The sequence below is a fragment of the Aulonocara stuartgranti genome, assembly GCF_965226115.1.
Source record: "Aulonocara stuartgranti genome assembly, chromosome: 1".
Classification (NCBI taxonomy): Eukaryota; Metazoa; Chordata; class Actinopteri; order Cichliformes; family Cichlidae; genus Aulonocara; species Aulonocara stuartgranti.
The window spans coordinates 12617978-12636763 of NC_138939.1; the positions used below are offsets into that span (position 1 = coordinate 12617978).

The 18786-nt window shown below is 38.7% G+C and overlaps 2 protein-coding genes across 6 annotated transcripts in view; one reads left to right on the forward strand and one right to left on the reverse strand.

The window, feature by feature from the left end:
- Nucleotides 1-18786, reverse strand: part of LOC309709754 (FERM domain-containing protein 5-like) — an 82584-nt gene that overhangs the window by 13719 nt on the left and 50079 nt on the right. For all 5 annotated transcript variants that reach the window (XR_014277593.1, XR_014277594.1, XM_082538574.1 and 2 more), the window contains 4 exons: nucleotides 6558-6662; nucleotides 4640-4682; nucleotides 4438-4516; nucleotides 1615-1712 (listed from right to left, as the gene is read on the reverse strand). Coding sequence is in view for 3 of the 5 variants with exons in the window: in XM_082538574.1 (XP_082394700.1) it covers nucleotides 1615-1712; nucleotides 4438-4516; nucleotides 4640-4682; nucleotides 6558-6662 (325 nt within the window). In the remaining 2 variants the exon portion in view is untranslated. The remainder of the gene's footprint in view (nucleotides 1-1614; nucleotides 1713-4437; nucleotides 4517-4639; nucleotides 4683-6557; nucleotides 6663-18786) is intronic.
- Nucleotides 13539-15405, forward strand: LOC309711128 (uncharacterized protein; the record flags this gene model as incomplete). The annotated part of the gene is made up of 2 exons (XM_082541178.1): nucleotides 13539-13941; nucleotides 14355-15405. Exon 2 carries the CDS (start codon nucleotides 14359-14361, stop codon nucleotides 15403-15405), a length of 1047 nt encoding a protein of 348 aa, XP_082397304.1. The 5' UTR covers nucleotides 13539-13941; nucleotides 14355-14358.

Genomic DNA, 18786 nt, shown 5'->3' on the forward strand with positions numbered 1-18786 from the left:
TGCTCACGAATACACGAATCTTTATTCTGAATCAAAACTTTGACATTCAAACAAAGATCAACACAATGTAATATGTAAACATCAGTTTAGTGGAATTTATCAGAGTTGAAACCTTCAAATGTGTTATTTGTGTCTAAAGGATTGATGTGCAGCACGAGACAGCTATGGTAATTTACTTCAAATTAACATAGGTAGTAATTATTTAGCATAATTGGGCAAAAAGTCAATAACAAAATTTAAGCACACTGTAAAACAAGTGATTTGAGATGAGAATACTTTGCTCTTCCTCTTGGTTACTTTTTTCAAGTCTTGGAGAATATGACTCTTCTATACTGTAAAGGGGGACTCTGGCCAATATAGGTCCTTTCAGAGAAATGGTGTCCCTATTGGCGATTACATGTCACCTCAGATGGTGAAAAGTGTGACTCAGTGGTGGAAAATCCTGGTGGAATAGCTCTCATTCCTGGCTTCACAGCCTTCACAGAGCCATCCCACCCCCACCGAAAAAAGAAGACAGACTTAATAAAAAGAGCATAAAAGACAATGTGACTGAAAAAATATTTAAAAAGCATGTAAATCTGCAAAGTTTCTCAGTTTCATCTGAGCTGTTGTTGTGTTTGGTTTGGTTAGGTTAAGAAAAGTAGATCCACCATAAAAATAGGTGCTATGATAACCAGGCTAATGACAGCTAACTTAATTACAGTGCCAGCTGCAAAAGATTGGGGAAGTTTTTTGCCCATGTGATAGTATCAGAGTTGTGATTGTCGTAACTGCTGAGATGTTTTCCAACTCACAAATAAACTGTATACATTGCATTAAGTGTATATTATATATATGTAATGTTTTTAAGCCCCCGCAGATGAACTCTCTTTATCTGGTGTATAAAAATACAATATTTCTAAAGACTGGTGTGGTTGAAACCACATTTGTATTGCAGCCACTCAAGGCTTCTGTTTCTTATTCAAACTGTTATTCTCCCTCTCAAGTGATTATTGCTAAATAATTAAAAAACACAGTTCACCCAAAAAAATTACATTTCTTTTCTGGCCTGTTATTCTGTTTATTCGTCTACATTATTTTAGTGTGAAATGCACCATTTTGTTAATGCATGCGTTCTAAGGCACACTGCGGTTTGTATTATTTACTGTAGGAACATAAAGAGACACAGAGGACATTTAGAGTCAGGGAATGTCTGAGAGACAGAATCCTGGCAGCAGAGATGTTTGGTAGTGTGTGTGACAGGGAAACTGTTTCTTAATGCACCTCACCCCTCTGCATGTTGATGAGTCTAACACCCAGAGGAACCAGGAAGTCTTTTTGTCAGAACTCTCAGATTTGGTTTCAAAGCATGTAAACATCTTAAATTAAACTGATGATTTTTTTTTTACATTGAGTTTATCTAAGTTGCTTTTCATACTGTTATTTAAAAAAAAAAAATTCAGTTCAGCATAAAAACAACAAACTCCGATTCCCTTTGCAAACAACAGTATGAACCCTATGAGTCTTCAGCTTTTAAACACACTCTGCTCACATGTTTGCACACAACCACACAGTGAAATATATGTTTACAGTATGATTAAACATACTCGTCTCAAAAAAGGTTGTTTGTCATACCTTGTAATATATAGGCAGCCAGCAAAGCTGCATCTGATGTCTTGCACAGGAGGCGGCCGTGGTAGAGATCCCTCTTAACCTGCAGGAAGACAAGATATCTGTGGAGTGGAACACAGAGAAACTGATTTGGGTCATTACTCATAGGACGTCTAGATGTTTACAATTTAAAATTAAAGTGCCTTTTGAGGCTGCGTATATAGTATATGGGAAGTCACTGTTAGAAGATGAAATTCTGAGAGTACCAAATAAGAGCTGAGGCTGACTTCTATAAAGTGTTTAGAGTGAAAGACATGATGACAGATTATGACACGAGTGTTTTAAGGCGACTTGAGATTGTATGTCTGTGTTTACTACGAATAAGCAACCTTGTAGACCACAACCACAGTAAAATGTAAAATACATAAATGTAACTTTTGAAACCTTATTAGAATACTCAGGCCTTTTTGTAGCCCATTTTTTAATTCACTTATAACACAATTTATGAGAAAAATGAGTCATCATCTTATGTCCAGGCTTCTAAAATGGACTGGTCATGCATTTAAGAAGGTGAAAATTTATTCTAATTTCACACAGAGCATGAGCATCCATCCATCCTCTGCTGCTTCAGCCTTTCCCAGCTTCTCTACATGTTCATGAAGAGCCTGAAGAGGGTGTGAGACAGAGCACACCCTGGACAGGTCTGGACCAGTCTGTCGCTGGAGTTTCGAGCTTATACATAATCATTTTGGGAATTGAGATTGATTTAAAATATGATTGCAGTTTCATGGACAAACCCTCTGGGTACAACTTCATCTTCTGGTCTCTTCTACAACATCCAAGAATTCCTGTCTGTCATTTTGCTCACCCTAAATTCATTTCATACGGCTGTGATTCTGCTTCTCTCCAAGCAGCAAAGCAATAAATAGCATAGAAGTATTAAGCATTGCTGGGAAAAAGTGTGGTTATTGAGCATTTTACATTACTGAGGTTATTACTTGTTGTCTTCAATGTGTGCAAGTTTCATACAAGGTTCATTTTTATGTAATTTCTACTGCCTTTGCCACCTCATTGCTCACAAAATCTTGCATGGTACCCAAGTTTCTTTTACAATACACAAAAGCAGGATTGCTGTGAAATAACTGGTATTATTTAGATATATTTTTGCTTATCCGCTATGCATTCATTTGTCTGTAAAAGCCTCTAGTCGGAACAGATGGATGAGGATGGAGGGGCTCTGCCTTGCCGGCGCGCTGGTCTATCAAAATGAGCTGGATTGTGAATAAGAGATTTCATTGCATGGCAACCAGTCGAGGGATGTGATTTACAGGGATCTGTGCACTTGGAAGCTCTCCGGCTCACGCCTCACAGCAGTTTGTTCAGCTGTCACAGATGCTGCACGCCATACAGTAGTGGCACAGAGCTTCATGACACCACGGCTTGCACAAAAGGAAACACTCAAATCCTCTCTGCACACAGGCCATTGTGCTGAACTCGGAGTACTCTTACAAATTGAAAAGCGTGGGTTTCTGCCCCTTCATAACCACTTGCCCATTTTAATACTGGACTTTAGATAATTTATAGGGTCATTTTGGCTCATTAATAAAGAGGCCAAGTTGAAACCCATTTTCAACGTTCCCATTAAAATTGCTATTATACTTTCCAGGGTTTTTTTTCCTTAAGCGAATAACAATTTACTGAAAAGGATTCCTTATTTAAAATCAAATAGGATTTCCTAAAAATCTCGTTTAAGTTGCAGTGGTATTATTCATTCTTCCATTTTGTAAAAGCCAGCTACAGAAGCATAAAAAGGCATTATCTGATTGGATTTTATGAGATAAGTAAGGGCAGAAGAAAAAGATGTCTTCCCCACCCCTTTTTGGTTCAATAAAAGTCTCTCTTTGCTGTGGAGACTTTTATTATTTTACATCTGCCATTTAAGTTTGATCTGTGTCAGCATTTCTTAGATTGTTGAGTGTAAGAAGCAAAAAGGTAGACATCTATACACATTTCCTGCTTTAAGTTGTGTTAAAAAGGAATATTCCACACACATATAATAATAATAATAATAATAATGTAAGCTAACTTGAAGCACAACAAAAGGAACTCAAGTTTGCCCTTCAGTATTTTCTAATGCCCTGAGCTCCAAATAAAACGAGGCTGACACTGCAGTTTTTTTTCATTGTGTGTCTGTAATTTGTTTTTTCTCTCTTTTCTATGAGCGTCATGATTGGCAGTCCCATTTCAGTGTAATGGCAGACGTCTTGACCCTATTCTGAAATTGCAAGTGACAGATCCCCGTGACCTGATAGAAGGAAATTTGCAAGTGAAAATGAGTCGCTCAGTTTTCTTGGTATGCATTAAATCCCCCTTTTTTCTTGCACATCTGGTTTTTATTTGAATTTTTTACATTTGTTAACTATTTATTTTTTCTAGTTTTCCCAGTAGTCAATACAAATGGCTGCAGACAGTGTGACATTAGCATACTTGCTTGTTGTAATGAAGGCATTTAAGTCATGTAGAAATGCAAAACATGACTGTGAAGAGATGTGAACTGGCAGGCAGTTGTAAAAACTGACACCTTACAGTCAAATATCATTTGTTGATGGCATATTTTATTACTGTGTGCACCTCTGCAATGTGTCATTTTGTTTGTATTCGCTCGATTACTGTGCAAAAAGTTCAACTGTTATCTGCAGATGAAAATTAGCTCTAAGCAAATTCAGGTATAAGACATAAAATTATCATATTTTAAACTTCAAAAGGTCTCCCATAGAAGAAGAATATGATATAAATTAACCCCACCTTTTCCCATGTGGAGCCGACTAAGCCATCTTAATGTCTTACCTGGTGATTTCCTCTTTCAGGGCAGCGGGGTCAGGTGGGTAAAACTTGACACGCAAACACATGGTGAATGGAGGCTGGGCTACAAACAGGAGATATATTTCTTTCAGGGGTTTTACTCTAATCAACTCTGGACATCTTGGAAAATGAATAAACCAAAAACAGTATCAACAAACTCATCAGGGATCTCAAACTAAATACTTACATTTCATTTGTTTGGCAATTGACTTTGTAAACTCCAACCAGTGCTGTAGGGAAGAGAAAGAGAAGTGAAGACCTGCACTTTTAACACTGATTCGATATCTGCCAAACTGTCAGTCTGGGGTCTGATTACTCAGCAGCTGAGCATGATGACTTAAAATCTATAGCTGGAAGGCACAGTAGAATTACTCCCATCGCCTCTCCTTCTGTTTGTTTAGACTCCCTCCAATACAGTCACCATGCAGAGAAAAGAAAGACATTTAGAAGATAATCAGGACAGTGCTGCTTTTCTGTTTATTTTGAGCACCAACCATCAAGATTCATTAGTGGTTTTAATCAGTGAGATAATTACAGTTTGACAATGGGGCACGGAAGTCAACACAGGGTAGCCAAAGATGCTATAAAGAAAGGGCGATTGGCTGAGGCAAGGTCGGTTAGTTTTCTGGGGCAATTTTTTTTGAAGATTTTTGTTCTCTACAAGATCTGCCTCCTTGAGATATCAACCTGGTAAATAATGCATGTGTAAAACGCAATGCTGAATAGCCCTCAAGGTATCTCCTATCTTTTCATTGTGTTGAGCTAGAGTTGAAAGATTTACACAAAGATCCAGCAGAAAGTCTTATCATGTCTGACTATCAAATGCAGTCATACATGATGGGAATGGTGATGTGAAATGCTGTACAACAAAGCATCGTTATTCCAGGTTTATTTCTGAATCATCCACTATCTCAGAGCCTATTGGATTGCACATTCTTAGCATTAAATAGCATATGTTTCGCTTATGACTTTGTGTATTTAGAGGCTGTAAAGTAACCGCCATCCAAAAATGGGTGGTTGTTGGATTACTGGTGGAGGCTGAAAAATGTAAAAATATCACCACTGAAGTAAAATACTGAAGTGACCTTTGAGAGTGTAAAAAGAACAAAGCTTTTTAGACCTTTTAAAGAATTTGTAATCTTATTTACAGTTAAAGGTTGAATAATTAAGGAGTCCTCAGTTCAAGCTCTGCAAATCTACCTATCACTGTATCATTTTTCCCTTTAATTCACATTCACTTCAGTCAAAGAGGTTGGCTTTTTGCCAGCTTTTATTATTAATCTGTAGATCTACCCATCTGTTCAGAATCCTTAAATAGACCCAAATGCTTTCTTATCCTTGCATCAGCTTCCCATTATTTTCTTCAGCGCTTTTAAGATTTATATTTGAATATGGTTATCCTTTAAATCCAGCGTAGCGAATGAATCTCAATGCTGTATAACCTTTTTGAGGCATAAAATGGATTTTTGAGGACAAGGACCCAGCTAACGTGTGCTCACAAATGATCTAAAAGGTGAACAAAACCTCAAATAATGTAAGAAACTTAACAAGAGATAATTATTGCTGGGAAATGTAGATATTAAAAGGTTGGGTTTTATTGACAGAGGGAAATTTTTTTAACTTGTTTTATTTTATTTTTCTATTTGATGGGTTTGTTATGAACAGGGGTGCATATAAGTGGTCCGCAGATTCGCATGCGCTGTCAAAATAAAAAACGCGCACCAGATAAGAAGTTGCAACGCGCGTTTGCGTACATACGATTTTCACGGCACATTCCGCACCACATCTCTGTGCGTTCATCATTTGTTTGAAGCCAGCTCACCTCCTGCAAACACTTTTCGAAGAATACGCGCTTCTTTTGCGGTTCGGGCTCCTTCTGACATTTCTTTGAAGGCGGAGGAGCATCAAAGCAATTGCTTAAAGGAGCTTGCTTCTTCGACATCTTTAAGAGTTCTAAACAAATGTCTGTCCTCCTCCAGAAAATCTTCTGTACACAAACGCGCGTTGCAACTTCTTATCTGGTGCGCGTCTTTTATTTTGACAGCGCATGCGCACCTGCCGACCACTTATGTGCACCCCTGGTTGTGAAGAAGATTCATACTTACTCTCTGCTTGTCTGGGTCAACATATCTGATGCCAAAGTAGTCTTTCTCCAGCAGGTTAAGATGGTGGCAGATGAGGTCAAACAAGTACTGTCCTTTGGCGTCCCGCTGAAAGAGACGTGACATGAGATAGTATTAGAAGATTCAACCAATGTGCCCATTACTGAGGGATATTAAAGTCAGAAGGGTAGGGGAAAGACATGACTGAACAGTCTCCATCCTCCCTCACAGTAGTTGCATACTGGGACACAGTTAATGAACCCCAAGCAGATCAATGTTGTTTACTGTGCACACAAACACGTGGAATCAAAATCTAGACTCCACATTACAGACAGAGCAGCAAACAGCATCATGCATTATAAAATGAAGAGGACATTTAAAGACATAATAATCGTGCCACATCGAGCTGATTTATTTCTGTCTCATCAGGAAGTCAATCTTTTTTTTTCTGTTCTTTTTGAGCCTCTGAAAAGTCAAAACGGCCACCAGAAAATGTTTTAATATTTTACTACCCTCAAGGGAGATATATGAAGGCTATCAAATATTCATATGGAGGCAGCAGCCATCTGTGAATGCTCTGAAACATTACTGCAGCAGAAAAAGTCCCGAAAAAGCAGCAAGACAGTGAGTAGGCTCACTGCAGACTGGAAAGAAGATATAGGCCTTGTCATGCAATGCAGCCAAAAAATCTAAATTTATGACAATTTTTTTTAGATTTCTTTTTGTTTCTGTGGGCCTGTACTTGACCAAAAGAGTGAAGATGGACTGGAAAGGGGGAGAGATAGACGGGGAGATGAAGTGAAGCAAAGGGCCAGAGGATGAATCAAAGTCAGGTCACTGCATGGAGAAATAAGTCTTAAGTGAATGGTAGACACGCTGAGCCAGGTGTGATATGGGGGAGCCCCAGGATACTGTAACACACACACACACACACACACACACACACACACACACACACACACACACACACACACACACACACATATATATCAGATGTGACAGTTAACGTTATTCACTTTTGGAACTAGCAGTTTAACTCAGAGTAAATATGGCTTTACAAAAAGCTGCATGTACCCAATGTGACTCATTGAAAATCTATTTTAGTGAAGTCTTTATTTAGATTTAACTACATCATTAAGACGCATAGCTCCCACTGAATGCAAAATGAACCGTGAGAAGTAATTTGGTGTGTTATAACAGTGCCAACAAAAATCATCTGTGATGGACAACACTGCAATATTTCACCCCTCTTGGGCTTGTAGTATAGACCAAAAGTGATGTTGAGAAAGAAAAGGGAACAGTTACCTTAACTGATTTAAAAAGGGGTTTTCGTGACATACACATGCATTTCACATACACTTCTCCTATGTTGAATGAATGGACTTCAGTCAGCTAGGAGCAATAGGTGTGGTCATGCACTGAAAAATGCAAACGAATTGTGAACATTTATTAGACCACCACCCAGTGTAAGGTTTATATCAGAGCTGCTCTAAACTCACAGTGTTAGTAATTACCAAAATATTTTTTTATGTTGCTGTAATGGTTACATCAGTATGCACAATCAATATGATATTTTTAATGCTAAAATTATTGTTATTATCCATTCATATTTAAATTTTCTGTTTTAAAAAAGCAGAACAAATAGTAAAGCAGTAAATCGGGGTTTTTTAAAACACCAAAATTGCATTAATTTACTTGCATTTCAAAGAGGTAAATTAATTTAGTGGTTGAACGTTATGCTTGATTAATTTTTGACTTCTCAGTGAAGTTTGCTGTGCTGGTTGAAATCTGGTTATAAAAGCATGAATTTAGTTTGTTACAGTTTGCCTAAAAATATGTTAAATAAATATATATATTTTTTACTATTTTTTTACTATACGGGTGGTCCAATAGCACTGTAAATGGAAATTAAGTATATGTGGCAAAAAAAGAGTTTGTATAATTCTAACAAGCTTGAAAGTCAACATTTAGTCTGACCACCTTTATTCTTCAACACAGCCTGAACTTTCTTAGGCAAGCTGTAATTTCTTCAAGTAGTCTACAGGACGTCTCGAAGGACATTCAAAGCTCTTCTTTGGCTATTGCTGCCTTTTGTTTCATTCTATGTCAAGATGATCCCACAGTGATTCAATGATGTTGAAATTCAAGCTCTTAGGACGCCAGTCTATGACTGATAATGTTCCATTGTGTATTTTTATATTCAGGTATTAGGGGTGGGAATCAAGAACCAGTACTTTTAGACGTCCGGCTCCCAGCAGTTCAATTCCTTGGAATTGTTAGCCTGCTTGCCTTTCAATTCCATTCACAGCTCCGGCACAAGTACTACAATCAGCTGACTTCAGTGTGTGTGCTGGAGGAGAAAAATAGTGGTGACATCTACAACGTGGATATGAACATTATTTTTATTTTTATTGCACAAAAGGGTGAGAGCACAATGGTAAAGTGCAAACTGCATCCAGAACAGACACAACTGCATTTAGGGTTGCCAACTCTCTGAAAAATAAATAAGGGACACCTCATGGCCAGGGCCGGGCAACCCAGTTGTCTTCACCCTTCCCAGTGTGGTGAATTTTCTAGCTCTTTTTTTGTGTGTGAAATTATTATTTTTTAACCATTTGACTTGAAGTTGATTTAAGTAGATGCATATTCTATTCTTTGTGATATGAACACATGTGAAACAAGTGATCATTTAGCCATTTATTTTTAGCTCAAAATGACAACATTAACACAGTAAAACAGGTCTCTTTCTTAAACAGAAGCCTGTCATGCTTAACTTTTGGGAATATAAGTAAATCTTTCTTTAAAAGAACTCTGTCCTGCTTAACTTAAAATAATAGAAAATAATAGAAAGAAAAACATTCTTGTAACAGTGCACATTTAGTGCATTTAGTACAATTGGCTTCAGTTGAGGTATTATTTCAGCTTTTCTAATGCTAATCAGCTGCTCCTGTTTGTAAACCCGCTTGTTCCCATGATTACGCATCTTAACTCATCATCATTATTCATCTATGTATTACTTTTATGTATTAGTCATCAATTTGTTGTAATCATCTATCCTTGCAGTTGTTTATTACACAAAATAAGTTATATTATCACACTTCTGGCCACATAGCGCTGATATTCACTGCACATGCCCATATTAACGTTTTCCAGCCAGGTGTTTTCCTTTTCCCATTCTTCCCTTTCTCTGAGGGGAACAAACATTGCTGCTCTAATGCTGGGCTTACACTGTGCGGTTTTTGGCCCATTTTGAGACGATTTTTGAGTAGTGCGACCGATTTGGTGATCAGACCGATTTTGGCCTTCATCGTGCGTCGTGTAATATACGTGGGGTAACGAGAAGTGATTAACACCTCACGACCAGCTCCCGATCATCAATCGCTCGTGAGGGTCTCACCACAGCCGCTCACACTGCTCACGCGCAAACACGTAAACGTCGGTGAAAAAGACGGAGCAGCACGGCTGTGCAGCGTGTGCACTATCCACAAGCGATGGAGGCACAACTTGTAGAACTTTGGAAAGCTCATCCGAGCCTTTTCGATGTGGCATCACAAAATTATCACGACCACAACAACCGTGAAAATAGTTGGATTTACACTGCTGCTCAATCACAGCTGCCTGATAAATGTTTTTCATTATCAGTTTAGCAAAGTTGATGGTGGTGGTGTGTCTGTGTGAGTGAAAGACAGAGAGGGAGAGCGACAGATTTTCTGTTATAACCTTCATTTTATGGAGGCACAGTGTGAGCACTCAGGTCGCATCGGGCGGTATAGTGTGAGACCCTGCATCGTGACCTATGAACTTCTAACCTCTGCGAGTCAATCGTGCAGTTTGAGCAGGAGCTGAATAACGTGACTGAAAAAATCGCACAGCTTTAGGTGTACTGTCGTCCGAGACTTGCACCGCAGTGTCGGCGTTTGGTTCCCTGTTGGCCATGCTTGTTGTTGTGGTCATCTGTTGTCTTCCGGTATTTTCTCCGCAAGCGACCTTTCCTCGACCAATGAGATGAGCGGTAATCTGAATTGTCATACTCGAATTGTCATAAGTGTGCTGTCAGCTCATTGGTCACAAAGCAGGAGAGGGGCTGGGAATTATGTTTTCAAACAAAGCGTTAATTCCATTAACATTTATAGACTACTTTTGATTCTAGCTCAATACGGGACAAAGTGCGTCCCTTATTAGCTCAATACGGGACGTGTACTTTTGTTTCGAAATACAGGACGATTCCGTATTTTAAGGGACGGTTGGCAACCCTAACTGCATTATACTTCCAACACAACTTTGGCTCTTTGCAAGTACTAGCATATACAGCATGCTAACCCTAAGCTAGCCCAGAACCCAGACTGTGTTAAAACTGAGTGAATGCAGACCCACGCCCAGCAACCAGACCCTGAACTTCAACAGGTAACAATGTTTCCATGTTTCTTTATACTGGTTTTTATCTTTGCTTTGTATTCATACTTAAATAGTAGGAGAAAGATTATATATGTGCCTTCATTAGAATAGGGATTTGTGTTGGTGTGTGGGACTGTAGCATATGTAGACAACGTGTTTCATGTAACAACAGATGTAATGAGTAGTGTAACAAATTAATTTCTCCTGCGAGTAGTTAAGTAATGTTCTGCATTACTTTTAGGAAAGTGTTCTGTGTAATATATGTAATACATTACTTTTTTAGTAATTACCCCAACAGGCAAAATACCTCCAACATGCACAAACATTTGACCAAACAGCATGCAATTAATTTGCACAAATGTAATGTCTTTGATATGCTGCTTAGCGATGGTAGTGACTCTCAAAGTGCAGCCAATAAGAACCCAATGAGAATCGATAAGTGATATCGATAATGGGATCGGAATTTCTAAATTCTTATCAATTCGCTTCCCTACCAGTTATGCTTTTACTGCATTGGCAGTGTATTTGGAAACACTGATATCCTTAAAAATCAAACTCTTTGCCATTGAAACACTTTCCAGTTAACAGTAGGATCAAAGTCTGATGGTACTTTTCTGCATTTATAATTGAATCAATTTTGACAACGTTGACAAGAAATGCAGGCTTTGACAGAGTCTCCACCGTGTTCTCTGTTTGCAGACACTCACTGTTATACCTCTCCCTTGATATCCTCACTATATAATAATGGAGATTTATTGCAGTATGTCTTAAAATGTCTCCTTTGAGGCGTATCACCATGGATTGGATGTACAGCAAGGGAATTTTTTTTGCCCCTTGTACACTGTACTGTACATATAGGATATATTTTGTCTTTGTTGTAAAGGACACTATAAAATATCTGACTCTGCCCTTCAGAAGACACAGTGTTCACATAAGTGTCACAAAACTGCAGAGTCAGAGAAAGTCATAGGCAGATATGTGAGAACGGGAGAAAGAGAAGGGAAAGGCAAAACCAAACAGAAAGTGAGATCAAATTAAGAGAGAGGACAAGAACGCAGGGAGACGACGGAGAACAAAGAAGGCCAGATGACTCTGATTAATATGTCTCTATCCAACACCACAATCAATAGGGGATAGGAGAATAACTGCACTGAAGGACTGGTTCATGTGTGAACCACAATCTATGCTCAGGCCTGCTGAGACATATCATGTCGCACAATGTGTGAATCTATGATGAATCCTGTCCACACTTTCATATCACTCAGTATCAGATCAGATTTTTGAACAATTTTATTATTTTATTTACTCTGTTTCGTGTGGTGTTCCACTTTAACAAATCTGCCTTGGTTTCTGTCTGAACATGAAGCCTTGCTGACAACATCATTCTCTTCTTTGTGCCAGTGAAGCTACATCACATGCTGAATGCTAAATGACCAGTGTGGCCTGTTCTCTCCTTATTTCATGACAAATTAAGCAGATAAAGAAATCTTGAGATGATTCTAACGGTTGAGCATACATTCGGTAGATGTTCACTAGAACTCTCAATATGAGGTCCAAAGAGATGTTGATACAAGGTAAGGAGGCCATTATGGCCTTTAGGTCTATTATTTTAAGCTTTTTACTTATGTTTTTCAGGTTTAGCCCTTAGTTGAGGATTTTTGTTAGGATTATTATTTTTAGTTATTGTTTAATTGAAACCTAGCTTCTATTAGCTTTTCACATGCATTACCAGATTGCTTGTGTTTTGGTTCATTTTTTTCTAGTTTCCCTGAATGTTAAATGACTGTGCATATGTGTGTCTGGCGTCTGTATTTGTCAGTTTCTTCCTATCTAGTATTGTTACTTGTCTCTAGTGTCTTATGTTTAGCTTTACTTCCTCATGTGTCATTGTCTTTGATTGTTATTGTCTGAGTCTTGTTACCCTGTTGTGTCCACTTCTTCTAATTACTCTCATGTGTTTAAATAGGACTGTTCCAACAGTCTCTGTCTCAGCAAATTCCCTTGTTCCCTTGTATGGCTGTTGTAGAAGTTTGTTTGTTTTTGTGTGTGTGTGCACACGTGCACTTTTCCTCTCATGGTGTTATTTAAATCATCTTAATTAAACAGCTTATTTTTGTTACATCTTATATTCCTCCAAAGTCTGAATTTGTGGCTCCTTAGCGTGCTAATCACGATAGAGCTATTATCAGCTATCATTAGGTCATTGGGAATGGACATATCAGTAATCTAGTATGTTCTTAAAAAGAGAGCATGCACTGACCGCCCAGCAACACTAAAAATCTTTAAAGTCCGCAGTAGACATCTAAATTGGATGATTACAAAATTGTTTCATTGGTTAACAAAAATAACTTCGTAATATTTAGCCAAGTCAAGAATATCTTCGTAGATGTATCGTTGTTAAAGTTTACAGCCAAGTCTTTATGAATGTGAATACAGAGGGTTTATGACAAGGTGCAAACCACTGGTTACAATCATGAACCGGAACGCCACATTACCAGAAAGCATCTAACAAAACCGCCACAGGTTCTTTTTACAAATGAAACCAAGATGAACTTGTATTAACATGATAGGAAGAGGAAGGACTAGGGTTGCAAAATTCCCGGAATTTTCAAAGATGGAATCTTTCCATGGGAATTAACGGGAATTAACGGGAATTTATGGGAATAAACGGGAATTAACGGGAATTTATGGGAATAAAGTGGGAATTTTCAAAATTGAAGGTTGGCTCTTCTTAGGGAACTTAAATATAGTTGAGGAAAGTATATTTTAGCATAATATTGACAAAAACAAACAAATGCAATTCAAATACACTTGAATATCCATGCCATTCCTTAATCACATGTACAGAGCACATGCTTGCTGCATGGCTATTGAGACCACCTACTGGCACTGTGCATGCCTCCATCACATGTACACATGGACCACACTTTTGAGCCTGAAGGACAAAGAGTATTAAAGGCACACATTTGAGCCTGTGGACTTAACAAGTGAGGTAAGTTTTGATGATATTATGGGAAAATATATTCATTAAATGTTTAAATTGTGAATATCACATAAAATGTATTAATCTGGTAGATAGCAATCTGATAAGATGCTAAATAAAATGCTAGCATCTGATAAGATGCTAAATAAAATGCTAGCATCTGATAAGATGCTAAATAAAATGCTAGCATCTGATAAGATGCTAAATAAAATGCTAGCATCTGATAAGATGCTAAATAAGCCATAGCTAGTATAACATAAAGAAGATGCTAGCTTCCTCATTTGGTTGTTTTGTTTTGAAGATCATTCCAGTTGTTTAGCTAGCCTTACTATTTATATCTGTTTATTATCATATTGCAATTGTATTATTACGATCTCTTGCATTGCATTAGCATTTTTACAAGCTCTTGTTTTATTTTACAGAAAAATGCCACGTGCGCTATCTGATGTGTGGAGACATTTTACACCAGCTAATGTACAAGGGAAATCTGTATATATGTGTAAGTATTGTGATAAGACGTACGTGAAGAATGCCACAAAAATGCAGCAGCACATTGCAAAGTGCAAAAAAATTCCTCAAGGCCCAACACATGCAGCAGCCAGGAGTTCCACTCAAGGGGAAAATGAATCTGTTTCAGCTGTATCAGAGTCAGATACCCACTCATCAGCTCCTGGTCCCTCTGGCATCAGAGGATTCTTTGATTTTATGGATGACACTAGCCAGAAAAACGCAGATGAGTGTTTCGCTCGTGCAATCTATGCAACTGGCTCACCCCTGATGCTGACATCCAATGTGTACTGGAAGAGATTTTTGAATGTTCTCCGACCAGCATACATTCCCCCAACCAGACATGCATTGTCTACTCATCTACTGGATGAAGAGTTCAGTCGAGTTCAAGCAAAGGTGAAACAGACCATTGACCAAGCTGACTGTATTTCAGTCATCTCTGATGGATGGTCCAATATCAGGGGACAAGGAATTATTAACTACATAATCACCACTCCTCAGCCTGTGTTCTACAAGAGTGTAGACACAAAGGAAAACAGACACACAGGCCAATACATTGCAGATGAGCTAAAAGTGATCATCAATGACCTTGGACCAGATAAGGTTTTTGCACTGGTCACTCACAATGCAGCCAACATGAAGGTTGCCTGGGCACATGTGGAGGAGACCTACCCTCATATAACTACTATTGGCTGTGCAGCCCATACACTAAACCTTCTCCTAAAAGACATAATGGCACTAAAAACAATGGACACTCTGAATAAGAGAGTGAAGCAAGTTCTGAAATATGTTAAAGGCAAACAAGTAACTTCCGCTACATTTCTGTCAAAGCAAAAGGAAAAGAACAAGAGTACTACACTGAAGCTTCCCAGCATAACGCGATGGGGTGGTGTTGTTATCATGTTTGACAGCCTTCTGGAGGGAAAGGAGTCTCTGCAAGAGATGGTCTGTAGGCATCGACAGTGACATCAAGAAGGTCATCTTGGATGATGTGTTCTGGGAAAGAGTATCTAGCAGTCAGAAAATCCTCAAACCTATTGCAGCAGCAATAGCGAAGATAGAGGGGGATGGTGCCATCTTGTCAGATGTCCAGTGCCTTTTTGCAGAACTCAAAGAAGAAATCCAGACAATTCTGCCCACTTCCCTACTACTGAAAGCAGAGGAAACGGCTGTGGTCAAGTCATTGGAACAGCGGAGGGAGTTCTGCATGAAGCCAGTGCATGCAGCAGCATACATGCTGGACCCCAAATATGACAAGGGCATACTTTCCGGGGAAGAGATCAACGGTGCCTATGCGGTCATTACAGCCATGTCTGACCACCTGGGTCTCGATAAAGGCAAAGTTCTAGGCAGTTTGGCAAAGTATCGAACAAAGCAAGGCCTTTGGAAAGGGGATGGAATATGGCAGTCATGCCAGCACATATCTGCAGCCACCTGGTGGAAGGGACTATGTGAATCTGAGGCCCTTGCACCTGTAGCCTCCATCCTCCTCCAAATCCCACCATCATCAGCCGCCTCCGAGCGCAACTGGTCACTGTTTGGGAACACCCACACAAAGGTTCGTAACAGGCTCACAAATGTGAGAGTGGAAAAGCTGGTCGGCATTCGGGCAAACCTACGGCTCTTTGAGCCTGACACAGAGCCATCCTCAACAAAGCTGGAAAGTGACACTGAAGAGGAAGACTCAGAGTTGGATGCTGAGGAAGTGGACATGTTGTTGGATGATGATGAGGTCCAGGAAGAGTCTATTGACTGAGCAAAAATGAGAAAAGAGGATTGCTTGAAGGAAGATTTGAATGTTTAATGGGACGTTTTGGAGGATAAGTGGCATTTTTCATTTAACCTTTTGAATGGGACTTTGTGGAGATTTTTGGACAGGGGGCATTTTTGAATGAGCGGGGTTAGGGGATGGTAATATTGAACTCAACATTTCTGTTTTTATTCATCCATGAAACAAGTTATTGAAACGTGTTCTATTCTACTGTACTTACAAATAAATCTGTTTAAATATCTGTTGAAAACATTTTGCATGGAGGTTTTCTTATGATTTCTGTTTATATTTATGCTTGGAAATAATATATTCCCAGTTAGTTCTCCTAAATTCCCATTATTTCCATGGACAGTTTCCAATATGGAATATTTCCAAAATTCCCAAGCTTAACTTACCATGGAAATTTACCGGAAACTTTTCGGAAATTTACCGGAAATTTTCCGCCCCTGTGCAACCCTAGGAAGGACGGAGAAGAAAGAACCAGCTCTTCACAGTGGAAATGTATAATGGTGCAAAGCACACTGTAAAAGCAACCCGAGACTTGTTCAAGGGAAACAAATGGGATGTTCTTCAACGGGCAAGTCAGTCCCTTGATTTCAACAAAAGGAAAGCATGCTATTCAGTTACTGAAGGCACCACTTCAAAGGAGAAAACAACATTTGGCGTCCATGGACACTAGACAGCCAGTCAACGACTGCAAAGGATTTTCATCAAGTATTAAAAACATTCCTTACATGTAAACATATGCTAGTTTATTTGAAAATGGGTGATTATGTATTAGAATTATTGCGATTCCTAAACACTTGATGCAATGCTTTTGTAAAGCCCTTGAATTGTCTGATTTAAAATCCACTGTGGCGAAGACAAAATTACAATTAATTTGTCAGTTAATTCAGAACAGTCTTTACGAAATGAATCTATAATGAAAAATCTGCCGCAAGAAATAACTTAGAAGCATGCAATTAATACGTGTTTTTAATGAAGTATTTGATCCATTCTTTAGCAAACACCAAAGCACAACCTAACATGAATCATGTTTAGTTGTGTCAAGATGTGCACTTACTAGACCTTTCCCAGGATGCACCAGGCTGACCCTCCATCTCCTCTGTCAGTGTGTCTGTATGTCATTGTCATGACAGACACCCAGACTCACCAGGACAAGCCTGCTGACCAGCCCAGGAGCAAAAATAGAAAGGCGCATCCCTCTTGCTCTCTCTCACACACACATGCACAAACACGCACACACACGCACATTCACTGTTATAATGGATGGTGATACACCTGTGAAACCTCTAAATCCACAGCATTTTCAGAGCCTGTACCTCCCACTCGCTCCATCTGCTTAGCTCTGTAGTGTAAACTATGCAATCCCACTTAATCACTATGCTATGCTAATATGTGCACTCGAGTGTTAGTATATGCCATATCTTAGTGTGTGTGTATGTCTGCCTGTGTTTCCCTGTGTGTGTGAGTGAGTAACTGATGGTCAATATCCATACAAGTTATGAAACAACAAAAGAAGAAGCAGGATGATTTGTCTCTGTCCAACACTTTAGAATATAAATGAAGAGGAATGAAAGATAATTGCAAAAGCCATTCATCAAGATTACTAGTCTTCCGAGAAAATATTTCCTCACTTGGGTAAGCAAGCAGACGTGCTTTTTATAGCTGCAGCAGAGGTAAACACATACATGTTCTACAATGGTTTCAGTGTCTCTTACAGCACATTTTAAGTGGTTTGACTAAGTAAAGAACTTCTGACCTTGATTTTCCTGTTGTGCATTATGATATAATCCTGTTGTCCCTAGTAATTTACCTGACTCTGCACTGTGATGCAGTTTGTATTACTGAAATCAAAGCACACTGTAACTTTGTCCTGTGCTCATTATTTGCTTTGACTAAACTATGTAGGATAAAGCACCAGAATAAAACTGCCCATAGGCAGCTGACCAAACACTTGTAATGTATGGATGGTGTTGTGTTCCATACTAATAAGATTCACTAAACTTCAGTAAGGTTTCACTTGCTCCACTGGGAGACAAAGACTGAAACATTATCGATCTGAAGTTAAGTGTTCTTCAACATCCTTAAACTCAGAGTTAAGCAGCAATACACTGTTGGCTACAGGGAGGAAATGCTATATGTTTCTAGTTAAAGCACAGTTTTATTGTTTTTGAGTAGATAAACTGCAGCTCTGTTATGTGGTTTGTGGTCATGTGATTTCATTGTGGGAATTGCTTCTCTCACTGCTTTCTCTCCTTTGGTTTTACTGCTGTGGAGGAAATAATTGGATCTGTGCTATATTTGGATTAAAACCCTTTTATAGTCAAAACATCATGAAACTTTGAAATATAATAACCTGCTATTAAGATAAACAGACACACATTTAAGACCTTGTACAAGAGGCTTTGTAGTGAGATTGTCTTTTGTTTTATATTCAACATAAGGACTGAAAAAAGGCCTTGGTAACGAAGTCTGTTATGCATCCTCTTTTTCAAGATTTAACACTCATGAAGTTTATAGTAATTGGGCTTTAAAAACAGAGTTATTAAGTTCTCTTAATTGGTAATGCCACA